This window comes from Sus scrofa, chromosome 6 (genome assembly GCF_000003025.6).
Source record: "Sus scrofa isolate TJ Tabasco breed Duroc chromosome 6, Sscrofa11.1, whole genome shotgun sequence".
Lineage (NCBI taxonomy): Eukaryota > Metazoa > Chordata > Mammalia > Artiodactyla > Suidae > Sus > Sus scrofa.
In genome coordinates this window covers 52,541,949-52,556,638 of record NC_010448.4, presented here as the reverse complement: position 1 = coordinate 52,556,638, position 14,690 = coordinate 52,541,949, and the positions used below count along the sequence as shown (strand labels likewise).

General features: G+C 54.3%; 1 protein-coding gene across 1 annotated transcript; it reads left to right on the top strand.

The window, feature by feature from the left end:
• Positions 2,381 to 12,902, top strand: DACT3 (dishevelled binding antagonist of beta catenin 3). Its single transcript, XM_003355955.4, has 4 exons — positions 2,381 to 2,970; positions 9,018 to 9,114; positions 9,280 to 9,432; positions 10,662 to 12,902. Exons 1-4 carry the CDS (start codon positions 2,557 to 2,559, stop codon positions 12,056 to 12,058), a joined length of 2,061 nt encoding a protein of 686 aa, XP_003356003.2. The 5' UTR covers positions 2,381 to 2,556; the 3' UTR covers positions 12,059 to 12,902.

The window sequence follows — 14,690 nt, the reverse complement described above, 5'->3', positions numbered from 1 at the left end:
AGTATCCGTGGCTTGTGTCTCTTATGATTCATCTCACGGTCCCAGTCCTATCCTTGCATCTTGGTTTTCCACCTTTAATCAATATTTGTTTTTTCTTTTTCTTTTTCTTTTTTCTTTTTTTTTGGTCAAGCCCATGGCATGCAGAAGTTCCCAGGCCAGGAATCAAACCCGAGCCACAGCAGAAACCCAAGTCACAGCAGTGACAATGCCAGGTCCTTAACCCACTGAGCCACCAGGGAACTCCTAACATTTGTTTTCTGACCAAATAAATAAGGCAATGGTTTCCGTGAGTCTTGGGATGCCCCCAATGATGTGTAATTTACATGTGGAGACTTTGCAGCCATTAGTGTTTCAGTGTCCCTTCAGTCTATCAATACCTGAACTTCACTCTTTCTCCTGCCAAACCCCTAACTCACAAATGTAAGAGATCTGCCAAATCTTGGGAGGCAGACACTCATGCATATGATCTCCTTTTTCTCGTTCACCTTGGAACAAGAAACCAAACGCTTGGGAGTAAACTCTTAAGGGTTTAATATGGCTTCTGACCACGTGTGGGCAACTCTTATACCCAGGTTGGGGGCTTCCAGGAAAGGGACTTGTATGCTGTGGTTGGAAGCAACCACTGCACGTTCATTCCCAGGAATTCGACAGATGTCATCAACATCAAAAGGCCGACAAGGAAATCCACAGAATAGCTACTGCTCTGACTCCACCAACCAAAGATCTCTCTTCACTGATTACTTGGAACCCTCTCAACTGGCTGTCCTCTGGTCTCAAGTCTGGGTTTTACTCCCTTATTCAACCATTAATAATGCTCTTTTTTTTTATTGCTCTTCTTAGAAATACCCATTTTCAAATGGCTGGTGAGCAGAACACTAAATCACCTCAAGATCCAACATTTTTGCCAGCAAATGGCTCGACTGGTTTTATACAAACAGCAGGGATGTAAACCAATCCTGACATCACCCCAGACACTAACTACTAAGAAAATCTTGTTTGAAAGCAAGCTCTCCATATCCCCCTTCATCAATCAGATCATCTCCCCATCGCTGGTGAATTCAGGCAGTTTACGACAGTCTAGGTCTGTCTTAAACAAGAAAGGGATTGAATAGTTTGTCTCTACTAAAATCCAGATTCATTTTTCTCCTTGGGACCAGCTAGATGATTTTTTTATTTATTTATCAGATCCCTCTGTGACTTTATACATGGAAGGCACTGCTCCAAGCACCTGACAGACATCTCAGTCCTCGTAACAACTGTGAGATAGGAAGTATTACATAGCTAAGGAAACTGAGGCACAGAAAGGCTAAGCACGTTTCCCAAGGTCGCACAGCTGGAAAGTGGCAGAGCTGAGGCTCACCCCAGGCAGTTTGGTTCTGGAATCTTTGCTCCCAGAAATTGCCTCTTCAGCTCAGGACCAGGTCATCTGGTGCACGGGGTATCATAAAAGAGGGAGCTTCTTACATGATTTTCTGGGCCTTGGCTGTTAGGGAGTCAAGGTCTATCTGAGAAATGGGCATGAACTTCGGAGCTTGATCCTCAAGGTTGTAGGTACTCGCACTCGGCGTAGTGACACAGGTTGGCCGCCTGAGGGGGCGCTAGCCCCGCTTGCCGAGCCAGGGAAGGGAGGAGGGAACCTTGGTAACGAATGTCAGGCTCAGACTTTTCTGAACCATAGAACGTTGAGAACAGAGCATCTTAGAAGGCTGAGAACAAAGCCTCTTAGAACATAGAACAAAGGCCCCTGGAATCGTAAAATGGTGAGCGCAAAGCCTCACAGCATCTGTGAGACAAAAGATGCTAAGATTCTGTTCGGGTGGAATCATAGAATTACACCCATGGTTTTACACTTCCAGAATTTGGGACATGCTCTCAGAAGTAAGACTGGCTACCAGAGCAAAACGAAAATGCGGGGCCCCTTGTTCAAAAAATGAAAAATCCAAAACTAACAGCAGAATGTTAAACCAAGTTTGGGGCCTTTCTAAGCCGGCCAGTGAAGCTCGCCCCGCTTAGAAGCATTAGTTTATGGGAGGATGTCGGAAGTTGCCCTGGCCCTCTAGTTTTACAGCTGAATGTCTCGGAAGGCTTCCTGGAAGGGGAGGCAAAATCTGGACTCGATTCTTAACCCTTTCCGCCCCCTTGCGCATCTTCAGAAGCAGAAGGTTAGGAAGGGCGGAGGGAGAGGAACTGCTGCCAAAATGTCACGTGCACCCATTCTCTATTTATAGATCACCCCTGCCCCTCTCGCGGGACAGTCCAATGGTAGCCTGAGCTCTCCCGCAAGGGGGCGGAACCAGCTGCGGGGACCCGGGAGATACGGACCAATAACATTGGAACAAGGGCGGACTTGTTTCATTGTGACGTGTGGGGGCGTGGCCAGGGCCCTATGGCAGGCGAGAGGCGGGGCGTGGCGAGGCGAGGTGGCCGGTAAGCCGAGCGAGTAGGCAGCTGCGAGCATACGTTGCGTTGAGGGGCGCGGGTGCACAGCCGAGTATCTTCGTAAAGGGAGGGTACCGGCCAATAGGCGATGGTTGCTCTGTCGCCGGGGGCGTGGCCATGCAGATAAGGCGCGGGTGGGCGGCCCAATGGACGGGCGCCTATGCAGATGAGACGGTGACAGCCGGGCCAGCGGGCGGGCGGGCGGGCTGTTGGGGCGGGGAGGTGGGACCGGGAGAGGGGTGGCCGCGGGGCCCGGCCGGGCTGGGGCGGGGGGCCGCAGCCATGATCCGGGCCTTCTCGTTCCCGGTGAGCCCCGAACGGGGTCGGCTGCGGGGCTGGCTGGAGGGCAGCCTGGCCGGGCTCTGCGAGTTACACTGGCTCCGGGAGAGGCAGGAGTACCGCGTGCAGCAGGCGCTGCGGCTGGCCCAGCCCGGAATGGGGGGCGCCGAGGCCGAGGACGAGGAGGACGCCGACGAGGACGAAGATGCGGCGGCGGCGCGCCGGGCTGCAGCAGCCCTGGAAGAGCAGCTGGTGAGGGGCCGCCTGTCCGTCTGTCCCTCTGCCCTCGTCTGTGTCTGTCTCTCTGTCTCGGTTGGATGCTCAGACACCCGTCCGGGTGGGGGAGGGAAGAGGGGGAAAAGAGAGGGGGGGTGGGGCTGGAGAGTCTGGGCGGCGGGTGGGATCAGGCCTCCCTGCCCCCAGACTGGGGAAGGGGACTGCATCGCCTCCGCCGGACCCTCGTGTGATGCAAAAGCCCATTCCCTACACCCCTTCCCCAAAGCGAATCCATCTGGGCGCCAAGTATGTGTCAAGCCCGGGCTGAGTGTTAGGCAGGCGTTGTCCTCTTGCTGCTTGGAGGATAGGGGGTGATAGTTCTCATTTCAGAAAGCAACAAAACGGAGGCTCAGAGAGGGCCAGCGACTCACCCAAGGTCACACAGCGGGATCCAAGCACGCCCCTCTCCCAGCCTCCATACCAGGGCTCCGTCTTCCTAAGTCCTAGTGTGCTTGGAGATCTCCGGAGGGGGCGGGGTGGGGGGAGGGGATCCTCGGGCCTCCTGAGGAAGGGATTGCTGCTGAGAGGAAGCTCGCAGCCCTTTAGGACCCCATGGTGATCTTGATCCTCTGGTAACACTTTCCTACCTGGTCCCAGTTCTGGTTAACCCAGGAGGTGGCAGATTGAGGCAGCCTGGGGGTCTGACTTCTAGATTCCCTGGGCGCTCTGAGGGTGGAAGATAAGCCAAAGGTCTCCAGAATGACTTAAGGAGCATCGTCGCACCTTTCTCCTTTATGTCATTTCTTAATTCTCCTGACGTCTTCCTGGGTTTCTTGCACTCCCCCCCCGCCCCACAGCCATTTCTCTGTGACTTTCTGTATCTCTTTCTCTGTCTTTTGCCATCCTCTGTCTCTGTCTGCCTGGTCTTCCCTTCTTGCATTTCTGCACCTCACTCTCTTCTCCTGCCCCACAGTCCCTGTCCCTCTCCCACCCCCCACCGCCTGCCAGGCCCCAGACTCTGGCTCCACTTGCGGATCCCATCCCCAAGCCTGTGTGTGGTCAGAGCTTCCCGTTTGGGGAAACCTGAGCCGAGGTAGCAGGGGGGAGGGGGCTCTCCCTGCCGCTGACCCCGACTGCCCCCTCCCCAGATGGGGAATGGGGAGGAAGACTGAAGCCAGACTCTGGGGCCGCAGCGGCGGGGAGAGGGACCCTGCACATTCTTCTCTGGAAACAGAAACAGCTGTGGGAAGCCCCACCCCCCCTCCCAAAGTTAGAGCCGCGTGGTGGGGGCCTTCACCAGCTCTCCCCACCCCCCAGGCTGGCTGGGCTTGGGAAGGCACCTCCCACCCCTCCGAGGAAAAGAAGGCTTGGGGATGGGCCAGCTGTGTCCTGCCTCCCTGCCCCTCAGCCTCTCCCTCTCTCTGCCTCAGTCTCCCCCTCCTCTGCCCCTCTGTCGTCCTCCCAGCCTTCAGTTACCCCCCACACACACCCCACGAAGTGGTAGTGGAGAGGCCTTCCCTCGCCCCCAGGCCCCCCACCCCCCAATCTCCAAGCAAAGCTCCGTCCCAGCGTCAGGGAGGAGGCGGTGGCAGGCGACGGGAGGGAGACAGCGCCACTGAGGGAGGAGCAGAGAAGCGCTAAATATAAACTCCTCCGGTGCTGGGGGTTCCTGGGTCCTTCCAAAGAGGGGGCGGGGCCTCCTCTGATCCCTGATCCTCTGTCGAGTGATACTTACCCCTCCTCCTCCTCTCCCCCCCCCACCCTTTGAAGCAAGAAAGACTGAAGCCAGAGTTGATTCGTTTCTAATAGGAATGATGGGGGATGCAGGTAGAGATAGGGGGTGTCTCAGAGAAAAGAGGCAAGAAACCCGAATGGGGGCAGGAGTCCTGTTGTCTCTCACCAAGGAAAATGGGCCCCTTTCAGCAAGAAGGACTTAAGTTAGACTTTCAGAAGGACTTCCTAACAGAGATAAAGGGAATTGGACCCAGACTAAGGACATGTGAGTGGGGAGAGCAAGATCTGGGAAAGTTTGGGCCAAGGGGTCTCCAGGGCGCCGAATCACATTCATGTTAAACTTGCCAGAGCCGGACGGCCTCCGAAGGGCTTCCAAAAAAAAAAGGATGAGGGGCATTGTGGGAAGGCAGGGAGCCAGATCCAGGCCAAGGACCTTCTGGTCTTTTAAAGATACATCCATTCCCTTGCAGCTGGAAGGAATGAGGTCAGACTTACAAATGGGAGGGGGTGTTGACTTGGGGGTGTGGGGGGTCCAGGCACAGGGGAGGAGGAGCCCTCTGCTGTCTATCTTTCTAACTTCTGCTTGTCCTTGCAGTGGAAGAACTGAAATTAGACCTGCAGAACTTATGGGGTGGTGGGGGGATCTTTTTCCTTTATTTCTAATTACACATGTAAAACATGTTTAATACTTTCCTTGATGGAAATTCATAGCTTTCATGTAACAAAAAAAGCCAGCGTTGATTAAGTGCTTAAAAATAACCACTGTTTAAACTCATTTAATCCTCCCAACAACTGCACAGGAGGGGGAGTTGAATGATGCCCATGTTACAGATGAGAAAACTGAGGCCCAGAGAGGTGAAGTAACCTGCTCAAGGTCACACAGCCTGGGAAGTGGCAGAGCTGAATTTGAACCCTGGCAATTTGGCTCCAAGCCAGGCCTCCGTAAACCCTTCATCTCACCATCCCGTCCACTCACCCTTCCCTTGACCCCTAAATGCACCCTCTCGCTGTGACCACTGCCACTGAGACCCTGGCGTTAGTTCTGCATCAATGCTCAGAAACAGCTTACACATAACCAAAAAATATAGAGTTTTGCTCTGCTTTTTACAAATTCCAGTTTCTTGGGTGAGGTCTTAGAGACCATGGCAGTGGTTCTCAAAGTGTGGCCCTCTGGACCAGCAGCATCATGTGGGAACTTTTTGGAAATGCAAATTCTCAGGCCTGGAATCTGGACCTTTGGTGGTTGGATCCAGCATTTTTTTTTTTCTCTCTCTCTCTTTTTTTTTTTTTTTGTCTCTTTAGGGCCACACTCACGGCATATGAAGGTTTCCAGGCTAGGGGTCGAATCAGAGCTGTAGCCACCGGTCTACACCAGAGCCACAGCAACGTCGAGCTGAGTCTTCGACCTACACCACAGCTCGCAGCAATACCCAATCCTTAACCCACTGAGCAAGGCCAGGGATTGAACCTGAGTCCTCATGGACGATAGTCAGTTTTGTTAACCTCTGAGCCACGACGGGAACTCCTGGACCCAGTAATTTAGATTTTCACATGCCCTGCCCTCAGGTAGTTCTGATTCACCCTTATATATACATTCTGCATTTTTCTTTTTCCACTCCATGATAGATCTTTGTGATGGTTCTATATAGAACTGCCCCATTCCATTTTAACAGCTGTGTAGTATTCCACCGTGTTCATTCATTCATTCCCCAAACATTTTCTGAGTGCCTACTTTTTACTGTGCTATTATTCTAGGCAGTTGGGAGGCGGCGGGCTGTGCAACTGTGTACGAAACAGACAAAAAGCTCTGGGCTTCTGGGGCTGGGGCTGACATTCGAGTGAGAAAGATGATCAACCAAGGACAGCCTGATATATCATTTTAGGTCAAGAGGTCACTACTGCTCTGTGGGGGAAACAGCAGGGCAACCCAGGGGCAGAAGGATTGGGAGCTATTTTGGAAGGGGGGGTCAGAGACGGGAGCGACCTGCAGGAAGCAAGGGAGTGAGACAGGAGGACATGCTGGGGAAACACATCCTACCCAGAGAGGTAGGAGCGTGCCTGCAGGGTTCAGGGAACTGAGGAGGCCAGTGTGGCTACAGCAGTATGAGCAAGGGCACGATGGGCAGGGGTCAGGGGCGGCCCTGGATGTTTTTTAGCCACCTCCGTTGCTGCACAGTTCAGCTGCCTTCCTGGGTTCTGCTCAAAGATGACACCACCCCAGAGCATCTCTGTACACTCAGGGCAAGAGCCCAAAGTGGAACGATTTGGATTTGTTGACTTTCCTCCCATAAACAAGCCCAGAGAGGGGCTTCTGTTCTGGGGGGAGGGGCGAGGACGGGGCCCAGAAGCGCAGCCTCTAGAGTCGGAAGCTGGGTGGGGGGAGAGATTTGTCTGCGGGGGAGCCGGCCAGTCTTTCTGCCCTAAATAGGCAAGGCTGGGCGTCTGCCCTCCGCGTCCCTCCTCCCTCCCTCCCTCCCTCCGGCCGCCTGCCGTCCAGACAAGCCGCTTTTGTCTGAGGGTCAACCGTCAGCCCGAGGCTGCCGCCACCTCTGGCCTCGCCCAGATCCATGGGAGACTCGGCCTGACTCTGGCCCTGTTTTGCCAAATGGGGTTAAGTCCTAGTGCCTTGGAGAGCCCATCTGAGTTGTTTCAGCCCCTTCCCCCGCCACCAGCCGCAGTCATTCCCCGTAAAGTGTTTTTGACTTCATCTATTCACATCTGATAGCAAAGGGTCTTTTTCTGCAGCAAGAAGGATCTAGGACAGACCCAAGAGAGATTTCTCATGGGGACAAGGAGCTGTGGTGGACACTCCACTCTGGGTGGGAATAGAGGAAGGGCCACAGAAGGATGTGGTCCCCGCTGGGAGCGAAGGAACCCAATGGGCCTCGCCGTTGTGGTGCCACCAGGCTAGATTCACAGAAAGACTTTCCAGAAGGCATGGGGGATTTCTTCCGAGAGGAGCAAAAATGTCTAGGAGTTGTGGTCGGCCTGTTTTATCCAAATGAGGGAAAGAGTCAATCTGCAGCAGGAAAGACTTAAGGAAGAAGTGTTTGTTTGTTTGTTTGTTTGTCATTTTTGTATTTCCCAGGGCCGCACCTGTGGCATATGGAGGTTCCCAGGCTAGGGGTCGAATCAGAGCTACAGCTACTGGCCTACACCACAGCCACGGCAACCCGGGATCCTCAACCCACTGAGCGAGGCCAGGGATCAAACTTGCAACCTCATTGTTCCTAGTTGGATTCATTCACCACTGAGCCACGACGGGAACTCCAAGGAAGACTTTTAGAAGACTTTGGTGATGGGGCAGTGGGGGAAGGTGGAGGCATCTAAGAAGGGAGAGTTCAGGTCTGGGAGAAGGCAGACCAACAGATGGCGAAGAGAACTGCTAGGTCCTGGACACAGGCGTGTAGCAGTGAGCTGCCCTTACAGCAAGAAGACTTGAAGTTACACTCAAAATAGGGACATTCTGGAGTTCCCATCATGGCTCAGTGGTTAATGAATCCGACTAGGAACCATGAGGTTGCAGGTTCCATCCCTGGCCTCTCTCAGTGGGTTAAGGATCCGGCGTTGCCATGAGCTGTGGTGTAGGTTGCAGACGCAGCTTGGATCCCCCTGTTGCTGTGGCTCTGGCGTAGGCTGGTGGCTACAGCTCCGATTAGACCCCTAGCCTGGGAGCCTCCATATGCCACAGAAAGCGGCCCTAGAAAAGGCAAAAAGACGAAAAAAAAAAAAAAAAGGGACATTCTAACAGGGGTTAAGGGGCCATGAACGCAAGATGCAGGGAACAGCTGATAGGGAGGGGACAAGGGATGGGGACTTCTGAAGCTTTATTTCTCACACCAAGGACAGAAAGAGGTGGCTGCAATAGGAGGGACTGGAGTTAGACAGCCAGGACTTTTTTTTTTTCCTTAGGGCCATACCCATGGCATATGGAAGTTCCGGGCTAGGGGTCAAATCAGAGCTGCAGCTGCCGGCCTACACAACAGCCACAGCAACACAGGATCCGAGCCACGTCTGTGACCTACACCACAGCTCATGGAAATGCCAGATCCTTAACCCACTGAGCGAGGCCAGGGATCGAACCCGAATCCTCGTGGATACTAGTTGGATTTGTTTCTGCCGAGCCGCAACAGGAACGCCCCAGAAGGACTTTCTAATGGGATGAAGGGACAGAGCTCTTGAAAGGAATCCTGGAACTTGGGTACCGCTTCTACCTTTTGGAAATTAGAGCCTCCGTGTCAAGGTGAAATTCTGCCCACGAGCTCCTAGAATAGGGGACTAGTCAGCAGGAGACTTGGGCAGGGGGAGGGGGGGGGCTTCTGACCATCTTGCTGTCCCCATGTCCTCAGGAGGCCTTACCCGGGCTCATCTGGGACCTGGGCCAGCAGCTGGGAGACCTGAGCCTGGAGTCTGGGGGCCTGGAGCAGGAGAGCGGGCGCAGCTCAGGTGAGCATGGATGGAGACAGTGGGATCTGCCTGGGACACCCCAATCTTTCCCACTGTCTCCTGTTTCTCCGGGTCCCCACTCTCTGCTGCTTGATCTCCTCCCTCCCCCATCCTCCCTCCTGCCCCTCCCCCCCAATTGTCTCTCCTTTTCTCTTTGGAATCCAGGCTTCTATGAAGACCCCAGCTCCACAGGAGGTCCAGACTCACCACCTTCGACCTTCTGTGGGGACAGTGGCTTCTCCGGATCTGGCTCCTATGGACGCCTGGGTCCCTCTGAACCCCGGGGCATCTATGCCAGTGAGAGGCCCAAGTCTCTAGGTAAGGGGGGTGGGGTTGGGCCCGGAGAACCAGGGCATGGACACTAAGGATGCTTTTGAGCACAAGGATCTGGAGTCAGACCGACCTGGATTCGAATTCTGGCTGTGACATTCCCTTTGGGTGTGATTTTTGAGCTTTTTACTGGGCCTCTGTTTCTCCATCTGTGAAAGTGGGAATAATAACAGTACCTTTGTGGTACGAAGTTTTAATATGCATTGAGCCTCTGCCCTAAGGCATCAAACTTGGCAGTAAATAGAAAGTGCTGTTATTTATTCAAGTAAGTTTCTGAGTTGCTATCCCAGGGGTCAGGGATATGGCAGGAAAGAAATTCCTGTGTTGGAGTTCCCGTTGTGGTGCAGTGGTTAACGAATCCGACTAGGAACCATGAGGTGGCGGGTTCAATCCCTGGCCTTGCTCAATGGGTTAAGGATCCAGCGTTGCTGTGAGCTGTGGCATAGGTTGCAGGCGCAGCTCAGATCCCGTATTGCTGTGGCTCTGGCGTAGACTGGCGGCTACAGCTCCGATTAGACCCCTACCTAGCCTGGGAACCTCCATATGCCGTGGGAGCGGCCCTAGAAAAGGCAAAAAGACCAAAAAAAACAAAAAAAAGAAAGAAAAAGAAAAAAGAAATCCCTGTGTTCATAAACCAAGATAAATAAACAAGTAAAATATAGGAGTTCCCGTCGTGAGGCAGTGGAAACGAATCTGACTAGGAACCATGAGGTTGCGGGTTCTATCCCTGGCCTCGCTCAGGGGGTTAAGGATCCGGCGTTGCTGTGAGCTGTGGTGTAGGTCGCTGACACAGCTTGGATCTGACGTTGTTGTGGCTATGGTCTAGGCCGGTGGCTACACCTCTGATTAGACCCCTAGCCTGGGAACCTCCATATGCCGTGAAGGCAGCCCTAAAAAAAAAAAAAAAAAAAATAGAGGGGTAGGAGGTCAGAGACGCAGAGGCAGGACAGACCAGGCAGGGTCTTGTAGGCTAAAAAAAATAGAGGGGTAGGAGGTCAGAGACGCAGAGGCAGGACAGACCAGGAAGGGTCTTGTAGGCTACTGTGAAGATTTCGTTATGAACCTGGTATGCGGGAAGGGGTGAGAGCAGGGGTTTTGTTGGTTTTTAAGGGGAGTGGGAGGGTAGGGCAGGCAGAAGGCAATTGGCCCCTCCTAGGCTCACTGAGAAAGGGCTTCGAGAGCCTCTCCACTCTTCCCTTTTTGCCTTCCTCCTCTAGGAGACGCCAGTCCCAGCGCACCCGAGGCGGTGGGCCCTCGGGCGGCCGTGCCGCGGTCCTTCTCGGCGCCCTACCCATCGGCAGCGGGGTCTGCGGGCCCGGAGGCCTGCTCCTCCGCCGAGCGGCGGGCCCGCGCGGGGCCTTTCCTGACGCCCAGCCCCCTGCACGCCGTGGCCCTGCGCAGCCCGCGGCCTTGCGGCCGCCCGCCCCCCGACTCGCCGGATGCGGCGGGCGCGGGGCGGCCCCTGGACGGCTACATCTCGGCGCTCCTGCGCAGGCGCCGCCGCCGGGGGGCGGGCCAGCCCCGGACAAGTCCCGGGGGCGCGGACGGGGGCCCGCGGCGCCAGAACAGCGTGCGCCAGCGGCCTCCCGACGCGTCCCCGCCCCCCGGAGGCGCGCGGCCCGCGCCCGAGCCCCCGGTGGAGCGCGCGGGGGGCCGTCCCGCCAGCCCGGCCCCCTTGGGCCGCGCGTGGGCCTCACCGTGGGAGTCGGAGGCGGCCCCCGAACTCGCCGCGCCGCCCGTTGTCCCCTCGCCCCCTGACAGCCCGGCGGAGGGTCGCCTGGTGAAGGCGCAGTACATCCCGGGAGCACAGGCCGCCACCCGCGGCCTCCCCGGCCGCGCGGCGCGCCGCAAACCGCCCCCACTGACCCGGGGCCGCAGTGTGGAGCAGTCCCCACCTCGGGAGCGTCCCCGGGCTGCGGGCCGCCGCGGACGCATGACCGAGAGCTCGGGCCGCCGGGGCTCACCCAGGGCTCGCAAGGCCTCGCGCTCCCAGTCGGAGACCAGCCTTCTGGGCCGCGCCACAGCGGTTCCTCCCGGCCCCCCCAAGTACCCTACAGCCGAACGAGAAGACCCTCGGCCGCCGCGGCCCCGCCGCGGTCCAGCTCCCACGCTCGCGGCCCAGGCCGCAGGGTCCTGCCGCCGCTGGCGCTCCACCGCTGAAATCGACGCTGCCGATGGTCGCCGAGGCCGGCCCCGCGGCCCTGCCGCCCGAGGCCCGGGGCCCGGCCCATCCCCGTCAGCTCCTCAGCGCCGTCTGCTCTACGGCTGCGCGGGCAGCGACTCAGAGTGCTCGGCCGGGCGCCTGGGGCCCCTCGGACGCCGGGGCCCGACCGGCGGTGTCGGCGGCGGCTACGGGGAGAGTGAATCGAGCGCCAGCGAGGGGGAGTCGCCTGCCTTCAGCTCCGCATCCAGCGACTCTGATGGCAGCGGTGGCCTCGTGTGGCCGCAGCAGCTGGTGGCAGCCACCGCGGCCTCCGGGCCAGTGGGTGGTGCAGGTGGAGGGGCGCCCGCGGGCCCCGCCAAAGTCTTTGTGAAGATCAAGGCTTCCCACGCGCTCAAGAAGAAGATACTGCGTTTCCGTTCGGGTTCTCTCAAGGTCATGACTACAGTGTGAGTTTAGGGGTTTGCTTGGGCTCCCCCTTCATGGCCTCTGCACCACCACACCCCCCAATCACTGATCCTTCTACACCTCCCTTCCAAAGACCACCATGTTTCTCTGCTTCCAAAGACCCTTCCTCAAAGTCCCATACAACTGCAGTCTTGGCTGAAAAGGCTCCCCCTCCACCACTGGGAGGAATGGGGGAGGAGCCCTGTTTGACCCAGTGCACTGCCAGCCCTTGGGCAAGAAAGTTCCATTTCCGTAGGCCTCACTTTCTTCATCTGTACTGTGGGTGTACTATGGTATGCAGAAGGGGTAATTCAGTTTGGATTTCCCCATTTTAGTTTAGACACTTAGTCTGTTTGTCTACCTTCATGTCTCTCGCTGAGCCCTCTTATTCCTCTTTGCCATCCCCAGATATGTCACCCCTCCTCATTCACAAAGTGCCCCCCTTCATGTCCCTGGCCCCTTGGAATATCCTCTTGGCACTCTGGACAGCGATGCTGTGTCTGACCCAGACGGTGCCTGCAGAGTGCCCTGGGAAGGGAAGAGGAGCACTGACTTTGGGGTTTTGAGGGTCAAGTAGGAGTTGGTAATACCTGGAGAGACTCTTTCACCTCCATCCCTGGACAGTTATGGAGGTCGAAGAGGGGAAGGAAGATGGCTTCTATCACGTGGCACCCCCTGTGAGAGGGAGTAGGGGGAGCTCAGGATGACCCTCAGCTGTTCCAATCCAGTATTTTTTTCTTTTTTAAAAAATTACTGTATTTATTATGACGATGGTGACTCCCCAGTGCACAGGGGGGCCAGAATCTGTGTTTCTCTAACCTCTTTGTAAATAAATGCACAGTGTTACATACATGGTGGTGGACTCTCCTTCTGTGGTCAAATGGGCTTTTCCTTTGGACTAATTTATTGAGCACCTACTGTTTGCTTTGGATATGGTTGTGTCCAGAACAGGTGGCAGATCCCAAGGTAGGTCTCAATAGTATTTTCTTGCCATTGAATATTTTACTTCCATGAATCTGACCTCTGATTGAGTTTTGAGTTTTGTTTGGTTATAAATATGGTTTCAGAAAAATGAAAATAATGAAAACTTTTAAAAAATAAAAACTGGAGTTCCCGTTGTGGCTCAGCAGTAATTAACCCGACAAGTATCCATGAGATGCGGATTTGATCCCTGGCCTCACTCCGTGGGTTAAGGATCCGGCATTGCCATGAGCTGTGGTGTAGGTTGCAGATGCAGCTTGGATCTCATGTGGCTGTGGCTGTGGCTATGGTGTAGGCCAACGGCTGTAGCTTTGATTCTACCCCTAGCCTGGGAACTTACATATGCTGCACATGCAGCCCTTAAAAAAAAAGCAAAAATAAACAAAATAAAAATATGTAAAGGGACAGTTCCAGATCCCTTCTCTCAGAAGTTATCATAATCACCCTGATGTGCATTCTTGTATGTTTTCTCATGTGTTTACATACATATATGAACCTATAAGTATATAAATATATGTAACTATATGTATATAAGTGTAGTTATACTCTATATGAGTAAAACTATATTTACATAACTTGAACCATGTGTATGCATCATTTATCAATATCTTTGTTATCTGTACCTTAAGATTTCTATGTGGGAAGGATGTTAATTAAGAATCGAATAGTATTGGAGTTTCTTTGTGGTGCAGCAGGTTACGAAACCAGCGTTGTGGAGTTCCCGTTGTGGTGCAGTGGTTAACGAATCCTACTAGGAACCATGAGGTTGCGGGTTCGGTCCCTGCCCTTGCTCAGTAGGTTAATGATCCGGCGTTGCCATGAGCTGTGGTGTAGGTTGCAGACACGGCTCGGATCCTGCGTTGCTGTGGCTCTGGCGTAGGCCGGTGGCTGCAGCTCCGATTGGACCCCTAGCCTGGGAACCTCCATATGCCGCGGGAGCGGCCCAAGAAATAGCAAAAAGACAAAACAAAAGAAAAATCGAATCCAGTGTTGTCACTGCAGTGGCTAGGGTCTCTGCTGTAGCACAGGTTCTATTCCTGGCCCAGGAAATTCCACATGCCCTAGGCAAAAAAATAAAATAAAATAAAATAAAAATTAAGAATTGGGAGTGCCCGTTGTAGCTCAGTGGTTAACGAATCCGACTAGGAACCAAGAGGTTGTGGATTTGATCCCTGGCCTTGCTCAGTGGGTTAATGATCCGGCGTTGCCGTGAGCTGTGGTGTAGGCTGCAGATGCGGCTTGGATCCCGAGTTGCTGTGGCTCTGGCATAGGCTGGCAGCTACAGCTCCGCTTAGACCCCTAGCCTGGGAATCTCCATATGCTGCGGGAGTGGCCCTAGTAAAGGCAAAAAGACAAAAAAAAAAAAAAAAAAAAAAAAAAGAATTGAATAGTATTATTTAGCTTTTCCTTTTTATTTTGTAATGCTTTTCTATTTCTTACGTCAGTTTTACTAAGTTGTATTCTAGGAATTTGCTTATTTTATCTAAATTTATTTATTTTTTGGCCACATCTATGGCATGATGTTCCTGAGCCAGGGATTGAACCCATGCCACAGCAATGACAATGCTGGATCCTTAACCTGCTAGGCCACTAAGGAACTCCACTTTTCATCTAAATTTATTTATTTATTTATTGTCTTTTTAGGGCCACACTCGCA